This window comes from Apodemus sylvaticus, chromosome 16 (assembly GCF_947179515.1).
Source record: "Apodemus sylvaticus chromosome 16, mApoSyl1.1, whole genome shotgun sequence".
Taxonomy (NCBI): Eukaryota; Metazoa; Chordata; class Mammalia; order Rodentia; family Muridae; genus Apodemus; species Apodemus sylvaticus.
Window position 1 is genome coordinate 59946373 of NC_067487.1, and position 12398 is coordinate 59958770.

Genomic DNA, 12398 nt, shown 5'->3' on the forward strand with positions numbered 1-12398 from the left:
GAGTCGTCAGTATTAGGAAGCAAAGAAAGGCAAACAGATCTCTGAGTTTGAGGTCAGCCTGGTCTTCACAGCAAGTTCTAAGCTATGGATGCATAGTGAAGCTTTGTCTCAGAATTTTGCAAATAACATAAGTCTGTAGGGAGATGAATATGACAGTATGAGTGCTTTTTTAATGAGACTTTCGTCATTTCACTCATAGGGTGGAGTACTCTTGCTGGTGCTGGCTTTATGTTGTAAAGTTGGTTTTCATACGGCTTCCAGAAAGCTCTCTATAGATGTTGGTGGAGCTAAGCGCCTTCAGGCCTTATCCCAGCTTGTTTCTGTCTTTCTCCTGTGCCCGTGGGTGATTGTTCTTTCTGTGACAACTGAGGTAAGAGTGAAAGATATCGGTAACAAGTAAAAGCAGTTACTATTAGAAAGAAATCTCAATTCAGAAGTTTTTTTTCTGGTTTTATAAGACAGGATTTATCTGCGTGGCTTTGGCTGTCCTGGAATTTGCTCTGTTGACCAGGGTGACCCCAGCCTCTGCCTCCCAGGTGCTGGGACTAAATTATCCTTGCTTTTTCTTTAATTGGAGTTAATGGTTTATAAAAATGTAAGTCAAATACTACTACATTTGCATATACTTCACATTGTTTTGGCCCAAAGGCACCTGTGAAGGAAACTCAGTTAATCTTAAACTCAGAGATTTTGACTACTTTGTATTTATAAAATTCAACAAGAGTAGGGAACACTGGGAAAATGTCCCAATATTTTGTGACTCTTACAAACTGGCATTTGTGAATCATACTGAGTCTGAGTGATTAACTTTCCATAGCATACTGATTGTGTATTGTGCTGTTTGTATTTTTCACTTCTAGAGCAAAGTTGAATCTTGGTTCGCTCTCATCATGCCTTTCACTACAGTCATCTTTTTTGTCATGATCCTGGATTTCTATATGGATTCTGTTTGTTCGGTCAAAATGGATGTTTCCAAATGTGCCCGCTATGGGTCCTTTCCCATTTTTATTAGTGCTCTCCTGTTTGGAAATTTCTGGACACATCCAATAACAGACCAACTTCGGGCTATGAACAGAGCAGCACACCAGGAGAGCACGGAGCATGTCCTGTCTGGGGGAGTGGTAGTGAGTGCTGTGTTCTTCATTTTGTGTAAGCATTCGCCCTCATTTTTATTTTCATTAATCTACTTTCATGGTTTGTGATGTTTAAGCCTTTAGTTTAGAAATTGTTCAGTGCTTGCAGTTTAGTACTTGATGAAGTGACCGTGTTGATGACTTAAATGTTCAAAACATGTATAATATCCTCTTTTTTCTCTTTGTAGCGGCCAACATCCTATCATCTCCCTCTAAGAGAGGACAGAAAGGTACCCTTATTGGATATTCTCCTGAAGGAGCACCACTCTATCACTTCATGGGGGATGCTTTTCAGCATAGCTCTCAGTCGGTCCCTAGGTTTATTAAGGACTCACTAAAACAGATTCTTGAGGAGAGTGACTCTAGGCAGATCTTTTACTTCTTGTGCTTGAATCTGGTAAGATTTTTAAATATTAGTGCTATATTTTTAAAGCACAGTGATGTTATTTTGATGGAATGTGTAATTTTAGTACTTCACAGTTTCTGCTAAAGTTTACATTTTTCTCTAATTAGTAGCAAGGATCCTATTCAAATGAGGCAAACAATCTTTGCAGTATCGTGGAAATGCTGATTTAGTGGATGCTTTAAATCACTTCTACAGTAGCTCGTAAGAGGTAGAGTTGCCTCTGTATAGGATGTCAGTCCATACCGCTGATGCTGACATTTTAGAGCCTTGTCAGTTGATTGCTATGAACATACAAATTAAACAGTTGCCTTTTAGTTTATAAAATGCATGCATCTGGTTAGCCTACTTCTTTATCATCTATATGAAATACAGTTTGCAGCATTAAAGTTTTAAATACATCTTCAAAGAAGGTTTGAGTAATTAAAGGTTAAATTCTTATTGATTAAAATCTAATAATTCTCTGCAGTGATGTATTTCTCAACATACTCCTCCCATAATTTCTTAAACCTCTTTTTAGCTTTTTACCTTTGTGGAGTTGTTCTATGGAGTGCTAACCAATAGCCTAGGCCTGATCTCAGATGGATTTCACATGCTCTTTGACTGCTCGGCTCTGGTCATGGGACTGTTTGCTGCCCTGATGAGCCGGTGGAAAGCCACCCGGATTTTCTCCTATGGGTAGGTATGCTATCTTGGCACTGTTTCTTTAATACAGTGCAGATCCCATTTTTGGAAACAGAATTGTATTCCTTCCAGTACAGATAATTTCAAATCTTCACGTCATTTGAAGTTGACAGGGAATATGAGCTCTGATTGATACTTAATGGCAGTCAGCTCAAGATCCTAACACATCTGCTAAGAGGCAGAAAGAAAAAAATGCCACCTAAAATGTTTGCATTTTTGTTCACCATGTTTCTTTGGGGTCATGACATATTCATAGCTATTCATACCTTGTTAAAAGTGTTCAAAATTTGAAGTGAGTATATTTAAAAACATCCTCCCTTTATTGCCAATAATTCAATAAATGTCATCATAACGTTCGCGTGCAAGGTGTTTTAGTAAATAATCCACCCCTTATTGCTTGTTTATATTCTGGAAGTCTTGTGTGGCTTTCGTTTCATTTTGTTTTGTTTTGTTGCATGTCAAGTATTTGGCTGCATGTATGTGTGTACCATATGCATGCCTGATGCCCACAGAAGCCAGAAAAGGCAGTCAGATTCCTGGATCCCTGGGTTCTCTGCAAAACACCAAGTGCTCATAACTTCTGGCCCATCTCTCCAGACCTAATTGTTTATATTTTGAAAAAAGAAAGAAAAGTGAATGAACCAAATATACAAATAATTTTGGTACAGAACGGAATCTTTGTGCTGTGGGAGACACAGTACACATTAGATATTTAGAAAGAAATAGTTGTTAAAAAATTAGATAAGGCTTTTTGTAAGACGGGCATAAAGAAGGATTTTGTATATAAAGGATTTACATATAAAATGATATAATATTTTAATAGTATTTTTAATACCTTTTAACGTTACTGTTATTGATAGTATTTTAATTTTCGATAATTCTACATTATTATTTACTTAGTATGAAAAGCTGGGTTTGTCTCCTCACTTTTTTTAAAGGTTTATAATGTTTATATTTTTAAAATACTTGTCAGTCTTTCTTTTCTAAAAAATACTATGTGTTTTTAGGTATGGCCGAATAGAAATCCTCTCTGGGTTTATTAATGGACTTTTCCTGATAGTGATAGCTTTTTTTGTGTTTATGGAATCAGTGGCTAGATTGATCGATCCTCCGGAACTTGACACAAACATGCTGACAGTAAGTCTCTCTTCTCCTGTTTAAGCGTCCCTGGTTTATGGCTTTTCCTTCCCAAGGGTTAGCTAGTTGTACTTCTGATATAGTCTAGTTTTAATTTTGTTTAAATCAGTATAACTCCCATTCTTAGTACACTGTCTCCTTTATGCACTGTTTGAGTTTCTATGGTTTTGGTAACTAGTTTATTCTGGTCTATTAAATGAAAAATTCCTTAAATAAATAAATTTGAAGTTTTAAGTGACTTTGAAGCAGACTATGGTGATGCATACATACCTTTCATCCTAGCACTTTGGAGATGTCAGGTCTCTTTTTTAGTGCATTGCATTGTTATAGTGGGTCTATTCCATGTTGTTGTTAGTCTCCTAGGCCTGACTTGTACTTTATCATAGCTGTGTGTATGTAGAACCTACACATAAAACATACAGGTTCCTGCTGGGCTGTGGTGGCAACACACCTTTAATCCCAGCACTCTGGGAGGCAGAGGCAGGCGGATTTCTGAGTTGGAGGCCAGCCTGCTGTACAGAGTGAGTTCCAGGACAGCCAGGACTACACAGAGAAACCCTGTCTCAAAAACCAAAAAAAAAAAAAAAAGTAAATAAATAAATACAGGTTCCTTTATGACTTAATAAATACCTGAGGGCATTTGTACATTGTTAGAGATAAAATCAGAGAAGAATAAAATGGTACACTTTTTCCCAATAGATTATATAACTATTATAACAACTTTTAGTTCTTCCTATCCCCAGCCCTTATGGATGTTGTTTCTTGTAGATAGCACACCCTTCCTTCACTCTGCCTTCTGAGCTCTTTGAGATTTGCTTGTGTCTGATCTGTCGGGGAAATCTGCCCTTACGTTCACTCTTCTCTTCCATCCTCACAGTTTCCCAGGTGCTTCCTGTCAGTGTCCATGCTGTATCTGACCCTGCTGTATCTGACCCTGCTGCATCTTTCCTGCTGTATCTGACCCTGCTGTATCTGACCCTGCTGCATCTTTCCTGCTGTATCTGACCCTGCTGCATCTTTCCTGCTGTATCTGACCCTGCTGTCTTTCCTTTCAGCAGTTCTCACTAGCTGTTGCTGTTTAATCAGTCATTCTTCCACATTAAGATGTGTTTTTAAGATCTTGAGTTGCCGGGTGCTGGTGGCTCATGCCTGTAATCCCAGCACTCTGGGAGGCAGAGGCAGTCGGATTTCTGAGTTGGAGGCCAACCTGGTCTACAGAGTGAGTTCCAGGACAGCCAGGGCTATACAGAGAAACCCTGTCTCTAAAAAACCAAATCCAAAAAAACAAAAGAAAAAAAAAAAGACCTTGAGTTGTGTACTATTAACTCTTCTATGCTGGCACTTGGATTTGTAATTATGTGGGTGTTTTGTCTACATGTAAATATACATCACATAGCATGCCCAGTGCCCATGGAGGCCAGAGAGGACATGGGGTCCCCTGGAACTGGAGTTATAAATGGTTGTGAGCCACCATTTAGGTCTCGGGAATTAAGCCTAGGTCCTCTAGAAGAATGCACAGTACTTTTAAATGGCTGAGCCACCTCTCCAACCCTCTAGTACTGAGGGTTGTACTAGTAGGAGAATGAAGAATGAATTCTCAAACACTGAAGGTAATTTGGAAGGGTGGGCCCCTCCCCCCACATTCCTTTAGTCCCAGCACTTGGGAGGCAGAGGCAGGTGGGTTTCTGAGTTCGAGACCAGCCTGGTCTACAGAGTGAGTTCCAGGACAGCCAGGACTACACAGAGAAACCCTGTCTTGAAAAACAAACAAACAAACAAAAACAAAAAACAAAAAGTAATTTGGAGTTTTGGCTAAGTTGTACAGTTGGGCCAAGGATGTACCTGTCTGTCTGTTTTGAGCAGGGTCTCACTAGGTAGCCCTGGAACTCACAGAGATCCATCCACATGCCTCTGCTTCCTGAATGCCTGGATTAGAGGCATGTACCACCATGCCAGGATCTGCCATTCCCAACCACGTAAATTCAAATCCTTGTACCAGTTTTTTCTGGTCTCTGAAAGTTAGAATGATCCTTCCAAAACAGTTTACAATTCACATTTTTAGCATTATAGATTTACTTGGGGAATTCAGTGAGGTTTACTGTGAATAGTTTTTAAATGCTCAGTAGAAAGACATACAGCTATGTAATAACTTGTAAAGAGCAACTTTTTTTTCTAAGCTTTAAAATTAAAGCTTTTTTTTTTTCTCCTTTTTGCTAGCCAGTTTCCATTGGAGGGCTGATAGTAAACCTTATTGGTATCTGTGCCTTTAGCCATGCCCACAGCCATGGCCACGGCGCTTCTCAAGGAAACTGCCACTCTGATCACGGCCATTCCCACCATGCCCACGGACACAGCGATCATGGTCACAGCCACGGACTCACGGGTGGAGGCATGAATGCGAACATGAGGGGTGAGTCCTTTGGAAGTGCCGTGCTGCCTCTCCGCTGGCTCCTGAGCTGAGGCGCCTACTTGTTTTTATTACATATTGGCCTTGTGGTGTGGTACTCTTGAGGCAGGGGGACCTGGGAAAATGGAGCCAATAATGAGGCATACTAAAGTCCCATGCAATAGTCAACTTTATTTGGAGCATCAGCCAATTTGAGGGTTAAGAAAGGTCCCATGAGGGCTGGAGACATGGCTCAGTGGTTAAGAGCACTGACTGCTCTTCCAAAGGTCCTGAGTTCACATCCCAGCAACCACATGGTGGCTCACAACCATCTGTAATGAGATCTGAGGTCCTCTTCTGGTGTGTCTGAAGACAGCCACAGTGTACTCATATAAATAAAATAAAATCTTTTTAAAAAAAAGAAAGAAAAGAAAAGGTCCCATGGAGGCTGGAGAGACGGCAGAGGACCTGGGTTCAAGTTCCCGCACCCACGTGGCCGCTCACAACTGTCTGTAACTTCAGCTCCAGTGCACTGACACCTTCACATAAACATACATTCAGGCAAAACTAATGACATCTAATAAAAATAATTTTTTTAAAAAAGGGTAATGTGAGTAAAGTTTTTATGAGTTCAAGATGTATACATCACAGAGACAAGCTGCACATGGCAAAACATGTTTTTCCGTAGAGGCATATAAAGGACAATTTAAACGTTTAGTTAAATAACAGCAGCAGGCAATAATAAGTAATTTAAACTAAACTCACTCCTATCCACTACACTTGGGAGAAGAATTCCATGTTTTGAAGAAACTGAGGTCACATGACTCTTGTTTTATTGGTGTTTTCACAAATACTCAGAATTCTCACACGAGTCCCATACTGTGTTCCAACATTCTGACACAATTACTGCTCACAATGTTTTAAAAGAAGATGGCTAAGATTATAGCTCAGGGAAATACGCTTACCTAGTATGCCCAAGACTCCCAACACGGAAAGAAGAGGGAAGGAGGGACTCTATAAAATGCAGCGTTGTAGGAATCCTTGAGGACACTGCTCAGTGACAGTTCATCACAGAAACACGGTTGTTTCCTGACTCTAGTTACACACCCTGAAACTCAGACCCAGCACGGAACAGTAGCTAAGAAGAGGGGGGAGGGAAGTCATTGATTACTGGACCTAATGTCCTCATGAATGAGTATTTCTGAAGGTCCACAGCCTATGAAATACTGTACCTGTAGGCAACAGTGATGTATAGTACCATAAAGTAGGTAAGGACAGATCTGTGTTCGCTCCGTGATAGCCATTTAGAAAGTGAGAGCTAGAGATGGATCTAGTTGTATAGCTGTCGCCTACCATACATGTAGCCTTTGATTATCAGCACTCTAAAAACAAGAAAGGAAATACACTTGTGTATAAATACCCGTGTTTAAATAAGTTGCTATAAGTGTAGTCTTTTTTTCATATATACAGTAGAATATTTTGATTTCCAGGGAAATAATTAAGTGATCATTAATAAACTTTCATGACCGACAAAACAGGGAGTGTTTGTATTGTAAAAATAATTGGGTTGTATTAATCTCTTTTGTCATATATACCAATTGTTTAATGTTAATAATTTGGGTAATGTCAAAACTGGGAGGTGGTACAGGGACTCGGAAGGGCCTGCTGACCAGTGACCACTGGGACTCATGCAATGGTAGAAGGGAGAAACCAGTGCCACAAAATTGCTCTGACCCCGTCACGTGCACTGAGTCATGTCATCCACATGCATGGATCACGTACACACTAATAAAGACAGATTTTTTTCAAAGAATACTTAATTTTACTTTAAAATTTTTGTTGGAAGTAATAACCTTTAAGAAAAAACTTTTTTTCAAATACAGACTTGACTACATCATTTACTAAAAGATCTTTTTGAAATTAGTTATATATATAACCTTTTTAAAGACAAGAGGATCTTACTGTGTAGCTCTGGCTAGCCTGGAATTCTGGGAGATCTGCCTTGCCTTTCCCTCCTAAAGGTGTGTGCCATTGTGACTGACAGTAAATAAAATTATATTTAAAAGAAAGTAAGAAAAGAAAAACTTGACTCAAAGGCTCAGTACGTAGCTCAGTAGAACTCTTGCAAGGGGGAAAAACAAAACAAATAAACTTGCTTCGAGCATGATCTTTAGGAGGCCGTCAGAGACAAAGTCTGCTGTGCTAAACGTAAGCACACCGTGTCATGGTTGCCTGCACCCTTACAGTCTATACCCCCGAGTCCTTGACAGCGACCATGTCAAGGTTTGCATCGATTTGGAGGGCCACCTGGTACTGACAGGAGCCAGCAATGCTTAGAGTGCGTAAGAGTTAAATGAAATCACCTTTAATGTCTTACGCCCCTAATGTTTTATTTGTAGGTGTATTTCTCCATGTTTTGGCAGACACACTGGGCAGCATTGGCGTGATTGTATCCACAGTTCTTATAGAGCAGTTTGGATGGTTTATTGCTGACCCCCTGTGCTCTCTTTTTATTGCCGTGTTAATATTTCTCAGTGTGATCCCACTGATAAAAGATGCCTGTCAAGTTTTACTTCTGAGACTACCACCTGAATATGAAAAAGAGCTGCATATTGCTTTAGAAAAGGTAATTTCCTTTCTACTTTCTCTTTTAAAAATAGCACTTAAAGTTGAATGAATTGATCTAATAAATATTATGCAAGATATAAATTCATAAAATACAGTTTAGCTTAAAGAACATAAATAAAATAGATCCAGATTTAGTAGCTTAAGCCTGTAATCTCAGTTGCTTTGTAAGTTGACCAGAATTTAAGGCCAGCCTAGGCAATTTTGGTGAAACTGTCTGAAAACATAAAGAGCTGAGGATGTGATCCGCTGAGTGATAGAGTGTGTGCCTGCATATCCACTCAACCGCAGCTGCTGGGAAGGGAGGGACTCGGTCGGTTGGGAGAAATGGGCAGGAGTGGGGGACGGAGAGGAACAAGGCGACGAAACAGTACACCGACAGCTGAGTGCATTTCAGCGGCTGTGGAACACAGATGTTGATTTTCTAACCTCAGTTCACATGTTTGGCAAAGAATTTTGGTTTTTTGTTTTGTTTCTTTTCAACATTACTTAAAGTGTAAGTGAGCCAGGCGTGATGAAAGATGTGCTCCAGCACTTGAGAGGTAGAGGGAGGAGGATCAGAAGCTCAAAGCTGTCTTGAGCTACACCACCCTGTTTCAGATAGAAGACACAGGAAGCCAGGGGATGATCACTCAGTAGAGTGCCTGCCTCACAAGCTGGAGGTTCTGAGTTCAATCCCTGAGTTCAATCCCTAGAACCCATGTAGACTTGGAAGGCATGATAGTGTCCCCTGCAGTCTCAGTGGGTTGGGACAGCCTGATTTGTAAGCTGCAGACCAGATACCCTGGTTTAAAGAAGGGGGAAGGCACTTTTGAAGACAGCCTCACTCAACTTGGACATACACAAACATACACACACATAAAAAACTTAACTCGAAAAAGTGCTGGAGGGGCTGGGAAGAGGGCTTAGTAGTAAAGAGCTCTGGGGGCCCCTGGGTTCAATTCCCAGCACACACACATGGACGCTCACAGCCGTCTGTAACTCCAGTTCCATGGAAAAGAAAAAAGTGCTTTAGAACAAAGTAAACTATACCCTGTATAATTAGTAGAAACCTGTTTTGTGATTATAAAGTTAGAGGATTAGCACACAAAGCTAATAGTATATCTTTTCATATTAAAAAAAAAAATTTTTTTTTTGAGATAGTATTTTGCAATATGCCTCTGGCTGGCCTGGTGCTCACTGCAACCTGGGATGACTTCAGATTTGCAGTGGGAGAGTGGAGCCTAAAAATGAGTTGGACAAATTGTCAAGCCAGCTTTATTCAGGGCATCAGATAGTTTATACTCTTGGGATTAGGAGTCACATAGAGTAAAGTGTACACTCAAAAGGATAAGCCACACATGCGCATGTTTCTCCCTAGGACATATCAATAAATAATAGCCAGTTGTCATGAATAATTTGAAATAAAGTAAACTCACTCTTTTCCACTGCACCTGGGAGGGACATGAAAGTACATTCCATGAATAATTCTGAGGAAACTGAGGTCACAAGACTCTGGTCTGGTTCTCTTGGAGTTTTCTAACAAGCACTTGTAATTCCCCTCACGCAGACCTTGTTGTGACATTTAAGAGCACATGTTGCTCTTGCAAAGACCCAGGTTTAGTTCCCAGTACTGGAATATCAACTTGGTTGTCTATAACTCCAGTTCCAGGGGATCCAGTGACCTCTTCTAACTTCCATGAACACTACACACACAAGATACACTTACAAACATACATATACTTACATACATGAAGACAAAATACTCATACACATAAAATAACACTACGTAGATCTTTAAATAATAACAAATAAGCCCGTTGCAGAAAAGTACAGCAAAATATAAAAAAGAAAAATCAGATAAAATTTTACAACAAATTATAAGTTGTTTCACTTCCATAAAAAGGCTTAAAGAGGGCCAGGCGGCAGTGGCACATGCCTGTAATCCCAGCACTCTGGGAGGCAGAGGCAAATGGATTTCTGAATTGGAGGCCAACCTGGTCTACAGAGTGAGTTCCAGGATAGCCAGGGCCATACAGAGAAACCCTGTCTCCAAAAAACCAAATCCAAAAAACCAAAAAAGAAAAAAAAAGAAAAATCAGGCAGTGGTGGTGCACACCTTTAATCCCTGCACTTGGGAGGTAGAGGCAGGCATTTCTGAGTTCAAGGCCAGCTTGGACTACAGAGTGAGTTCTAGGACAGCTAGGCCTACACAGAGAAACCCTGTCTCAAAAAAAAAACAAGCAAGCAAGCAAGCAAGAAAACTGAGGCTATCTTTTAAATCTGTCATTCCTGAAACAGTGTGTGTATCCACGTTTATCAATATAAAGAAAACTATAGCTCATTAAATACGCTGAGGTAACATTTAGAATAAGTGAAATAGTCTCTGTGTCTCGAACACCTTAAAACAAGCTGTCTGTATCCTGTTTTTTCTTCTCTGGGCTTATTATAATGATTTCTAGACTAAATCTGCATATACTTTATAAAAATCATTTTTACCGCCTCCCCACTTACTTCACAGATACAGAAAATTGAAGGATTAATATCATACCGAGACCCTCATTTTTGGCGCCATTCTGCCAGTATTGTAGCAGGAACAGTTCATATACAGGTGGCATCTGATGTGCTAGAACAAAGAATTGTGCAGCAGGTAATTCTTGTTTGTGGTAATTCATGTATAGAATTGTATACACCATATGGCTTAGTAGTTCTTTACTCTAAAAATATTGGTCTTGCTGGGCATGATGGGGCTTGCCTTTAATGCTAGCACTCAGACATGCAAAAGCAGGCAGAGCTGCAGGGATTCCGGGCCAGCCGGGAATCCTATGACCCTGTCTCAAAAACTAAAACTTGTACTAAATACATTATTCTAAATTCTTTAATGTTCTGAATGTTTTAATAGGTTACAGGAATACTTAAAGATGCAGGAGTAAACAACTTAACAATACAAGTGGAGAAGGAGGCATACTTTCAACATATGTCTGGCCTAAGTACTGGATTTCATGATGTTCTGGCTATGACAAAGCAAATGGAATCCATGAAATACTGCAAAGATGGTACTTACATCATGTGAGACATAGTCTACGGCATCAACAGCGGAGGTCGGAGGAGGTTATAATGTCAGATCAGAGTGGAAGTTGCACATAATTGTACAAAAACTTTTGAAGCTCCCTACTGTTGGATTAAGGAGTCTTTTTTTAAAAGAAAATTGAGATGCAGAATGAAGCATTCATTGTATAAGAAAACTATTTGTTGCTCTGTTTGAATAATGTGCTTAAAAGGAATCTTACATTGGAATGAACATGATGTAACTGTACACATCATCTTCAGAAATGGACACATAATGATGGATTCTGGTGAAGACCAAAATTTCTTCTGTGCATTTACTTTCAGATAGAAAGCATCTCCACTGTAAATATGTATTTACATGTTTATTACAAAGACCCAGATGAAGTTTTTAGTGGATTTTTTTGCATATCTGAAGGACAAAATGGGAATAAAATTCTATATTTATGAATTCTCTGTATATAAAACTGATTTCTAATTATAACTTAAGCCCATTAAGTAAAAACTGTATTTCTACTTGAAATGTAAACTATTCAGGAGAAATTTCAACCACTGATTTGACATAAACAATGAGAATAGAGAACTATGATATAGTTCTTGGTGTATTACAAAATTTAACCACTCCATTAAATAAATTTTTTTTATTTTTGGTAGTATTTGCAAATGAATAATTGATTAAAGAACTAATACTAAGTTGTATCATGTTACTCCCTGTCACCTTTCACCCCAGGGCTCTTCACAGGCCGCACCCCAGGGCTCCTCAGGCTGCACCCCAGGGCTCCTCACAGGCCGTACCCCAGAGCTCTCACAGGCTGCACCCCAGGGCTCCTCACAGGCCGCACCCCAGGGCTCCTCACAGGCCGTACCCCAGGGCTCCTCACAGACCGTACCCCAGGGCTCCTCACAGGCCGTACCCCAGGGCTCCTCACAGGCCGCACCCCAGAGCTCCTCACAGGCCGTACCCCAGGGCTCTCACAGGCCGCAC

At 40.1% G+C, this 12398-nt stretch overlaps 1 protein-coding gene across 1 annotated transcript in view; it reads left to right on the forward strand.

The window, feature by feature from the left end:
• Slc30a5 (solute carrier family 30 member 5) overlaps positions 1-12066 on the forward strand; it is a 28791-nt gene extending 16725 nt beyond the window's left edge. The window contains exons 8-16 of the mRNA XM_052159983.1: positions 200-370; positions 861-1149; positions 1322-1530; positions 2057-2214; positions 3228-3357; positions 5575-5767; positions 8143-8369; positions 10869-10997; positions 11250-12066. Of these exons, the coding sequence (XP_052015943.1) occupies positions 200-370; positions 861-1149; positions 1322-1530; positions 2057-2214; positions 3228-3357; positions 5575-5767; positions 8143-8369; positions 10869-10997; positions 11250-11420 (1677 nt within the window). The 3' untranslated portion in view covers positions 11421-12066. The remainder of the gene's footprint in view (positions 1-199; positions 371-860; positions 1150-1321; positions 1531-2056; positions 2215-3227; positions 3358-5574; positions 5768-8142; positions 8370-10868; positions 10998-11249) is intronic.
• Positions 12067-12398: the final 332 nt, after the last annotated feature.